Source organism: Mizuhopecten yessoensis, unplaced genomic scaffold (genome assembly GCF_002113885.1).
Source record: "Mizuhopecten yessoensis strain PY_sf001 unplaced genomic scaffold, ASM211388v2 hete_36137786, whole genome shotgun sequence".
In the NCBI taxonomy this organism is placed as follows: Eukaryota; Metazoa; Mollusca; class Bivalvia; order Pectinida; family Pectinidae; genus Mizuhopecten; species Mizuhopecten yessoensis.
Genome location: NW_018484599.1, coordinates 1 through 3426, shown reverse-complemented (window position 1 = coordinate 3426; position 3426 = coordinate 1). Strand labels below are relative to the sequence as shown.

General features: G+C 33.7%; 1 protein-coding gene across 1 annotated transcript; it reads left to right on the top strand.

Moving 5' to 3' along the window:
• Positions 1 to 238: 238 nt before the first annotated feature.
• Positions 239 to 3284, top strand: LOC110444523. Its single transcript, XM_021488893.1, has 3 exons — positions 239 to 787; positions 1436 to 1501; positions 1917 to 3284. Exons 1-3 carry the CDS (start codon positions 512 to 514, stop codon positions 2094 to 2096), a joined length of 522 nt encoding a protein of 173 aa, XP_021344568.1. The 5' UTR covers positions 239 to 511; the 3' UTR covers positions 2097 to 3284.
• Positions 3285 to 3426: the final 142 nt, after the last annotated feature.

The following is a 3426-nucleotide window of genomic DNA, read 5'->3' as shown; positions in this document are numbered from 1 at the left end:
AAGGTAGAATGTCCCATTATATACAGAGTTGAGGCAAAAAGTTCTCCTTTATATGTTGATAAGTGCCAAAGTGTCCCAGATAAATGTGAAAATCTTCAATAGAACCACTGAAAAGAACAGATACTGAAATAATTTGATGTCCATGTAATCGAAATCTGTGCTATTATTGCATTGGTTAAAATTCATATATAGTATGAACAGGGGCTAGGTTGAAGAATGCGATTATGCATCATCAATTTTCACTTGTAAATATCAAATTTTCTTTTCAATTTTGTTTTCAGACAATGAAGTGACATCAACAACAACCAATGTTGCTAATAATTTGAAAGTATCGGAACCAGTGCAGGAAATAAATACAAACAATGATGTTACAGTCACTAAACACAAGAGAAATGAAGATGCCAATTCATCAGATGTACCTAGTAATAAAACCGGACAATCAGACCTAGAAACTTGCATCCTTGGCAACACGGTAAAAGTTGGAACAGAAGAAAATACTTCCACATCGTTTATGCAAGCTTCAGACAGGCTTCATTCTCCACAGTCCGATACAGACGGTGTACGTCACAGAGCTACAAGGAACACAGTAAAGATTCAACAAGCAGCACAACCAACAGACAAAGAATCCAGTAAAGGGCCATCATCTAAAGGGGGCTCCAAACCCAAGTCTTCTTCACAGCGATCACCTCAGCAACAGCTTAACCTTCTTAGGCTGGCCGGCTGCGTCTTCGTTGCAGTTCTGTCAAGGGTTGTACTACAATTGGGGATAGGTCTCCTTTATTTTCAGGTAAAATTATTTAGGTGTTTAGGTGTTAACTAAAATTAGCATTAATGTATTTCATGACATCAGTTTTAAAACATGTATAATTTCATATTAATTTGCGAGGATCAGGGTCAATAATAAATTTAAATACGTCATTCCTATATAATATAGTATAGTTTGTGTATAGTATTGTTCAGATTTGATCATATCTACTCAGGTTGCTTGAAGCACAATTGCAAAATAAGTAAAAATGAAAATATGTACATGTATATACACTTGCTGTACTAAGTCTTATGAAAAAGGGCTATTGTAACAACCTTAAAGCATATAATTATTTATATAAAAAAAAAAAACACAGAAAAAGTAAAAATTGAAGTCATGCATCATTTCTTCTTTGAATACAACCCTTACCTTTATGACTCTTAAATTGTGCTCTGCTATTAAATACATTTAAAAATTTGAAACACTTCCATTTCTTGAAGAAATTGGAGACAGTTTATATTTTTTATCTTTGAAAAATATAGCAACCCTCCATAACATAACATGTTAAAGATGATTTTAAAAAACTGCTGGGATGCCCGATTGAAAAGAGGATACAACTCCCCGGGGATATAGTTAATTACCTTTCTGGATCAATGTTTGAATTAAAACCCTGTTTACCTTCTATTTCAGACTATTGTCCTTCCATTTACAGTATTGCAAGGAGCAGTGTATTACTACAGGATCACGTTTGTTAAGGTAAAGTCCTTCGTAAAAGTTCAGTATACTGAACACATTTGAAGTTTCATACCTGGTACTGTTTCTGCCATGCCGTTAAGTAAAGTGAAGACAAGTCTAGTGGTGTAGACATGACATACACAGGCAGGGGTGTACAATTCCATATCTAGAATACTAGCCCATAGGTTGATTTTTGAAAAGTTCTCCCAATTTCCAAAGTTAATAATGAAAATTTCACCAGCCCCAATAAAGTGTGAATTCAAAATTTCCTTTAATTTTCAATGTTATAAAATTCCAGAGCAATGATTGTCCAATTTCAGCTTATAATATATGCATGTCAACATGAAGATTGTAATTGTATTTTAATGTCCAAGGTTTACACTTTTAGGTGTCTCCTTGAAGGCACTTAACATTGCTATTGTTTTTATGTTTCCAGGATATCGCCCACAAAGGGACAGCATTGTCTAGTGCCTTGATGTTGTGTGGTTTAAAACCTGAGTTGATTATCACCTACAACAAAATCATGGGCAACATAGCAGCGGTGTACGAGGACTTCTCAATCTACCTTTGTGCATTTTTCTGCAGCAATATGCTCATCACACAGGAGACATCATAACATTGTTTTATTTTGTAATAGAGATATTAACTTATATAAGATATGAACCTGCATGATGAGCTAAATGAATGAATAGTTATCATGGAAACTAAATAGAAATGATATTATATGTTAAATAGTCATCTGCATTTAAACATGTGTGAACTAAACCCTGTAGAATCCAGAAATCTTTGTAAACTCGACTTATAACTTGGTGGCTTTTCTTTGATGTGAAACCACTGGTTCGTCTACTTTTAAATGCATTACTGTCCAGGAGGAAGCATTGCAGAAATGCCATATGGAAGTCAAAGAACTGGTTATGATGGGGGTGTCAGAAAACAGTCATATGTTGATATTTATTATAACTTTTTAAGTGTGAGGGGCTAGTCAGGTCAAACACATGTGCATCTGTACTTTTTTCATACAAATACATGGCCTAGGTCTCAATGTATATTTTCCATTGTAAATTGAATCTGTGAAATATATTATCTTACTGTCGGTACGGGATTTTTTTTTATCTCCTATAGCCACTATAGGTTTTCACACTTTCGGACTCCTTGGATAAACCTGCTAGGAGTTGCTGAGCAATTTTGGTTACACACTAGTGGATAACACCCTGGATGTTATTTAACTGGTCAATCTTCTGATTATGAAATAAGAATGCTTTTCGAAATCATCTTTCATTGTGATGTCGTAGTTCATGGCAATTGAATTCCCTGACTGGAAAACAAGAATAATGTATTCCAAATAGAAACATATGGTTTTCTAGATATAATATAAATGAGCATTGTAGGAGAAAAAGGTCCCCATACTCTTGATGGTTGATCGTCATGTTTTTCTAAATTGAGTTCATTAATTTTCAAATTGTAAAAGACACTCAGTAAACCTCGTATACAGTTTGAAATAACTCAAGTTGGATAAACTCGACAACCAACCCTCACTGGTTGGGAAACCTCTATGTACCAGTTTCACTGTACTAAAAACATTAATGTAACTATACAGGTTTAATGAGGTTTTTAAAATAGTTCGTTATCTTTATAATTTACGTGTATTTATTATGACAGAAGTGACCCTATGCCTAAAATTGCTTATGCTTGCATTTCTGCAATAGCTTATTTCAGTAACAGCATATCAAGAATTTCTGTAACTAGCTGAACACTTATTATCATTAACAAAATAAAAGGGTATTTTCTGTCAATGTCCATTTTGCATTGTTTTCTTTGTTTCTTTATTTTCTTTGTCAACTAAGAACAAAACTTTTTTTATGAATCAATATAAGGAAAAAGAGTAATGAATTCAGACATGTTTTAACTCATTCACCCCTGAAGACACTTTTGAACTCTTCCAATTC

Excerpts from the sequence above, each read along its gene's own strand:
- LOC110444523 (XM_021488893.1), top strand. The coding sequence starts at position 512 with ATGCAAGCTTCAGACAGGCTTCATTCTCCACAGTCCGATACAGACGGT. Across the intron at positions 788-1,435 it reads TAGGTCTCCTTTATTTTCAG|ACTATTGTCCTTCCATTTAC; the intron begins GTAAAATTATTT and ends CTTCTATTTCAG. Across the intron at positions 1,502-1,916 it reads ACAGGATCACGTTTGTTAAG|GATATCGCCCACAAAGGGAC; the intron begins GTAAAGTCCTTC and ends TTATGTTTCCAG.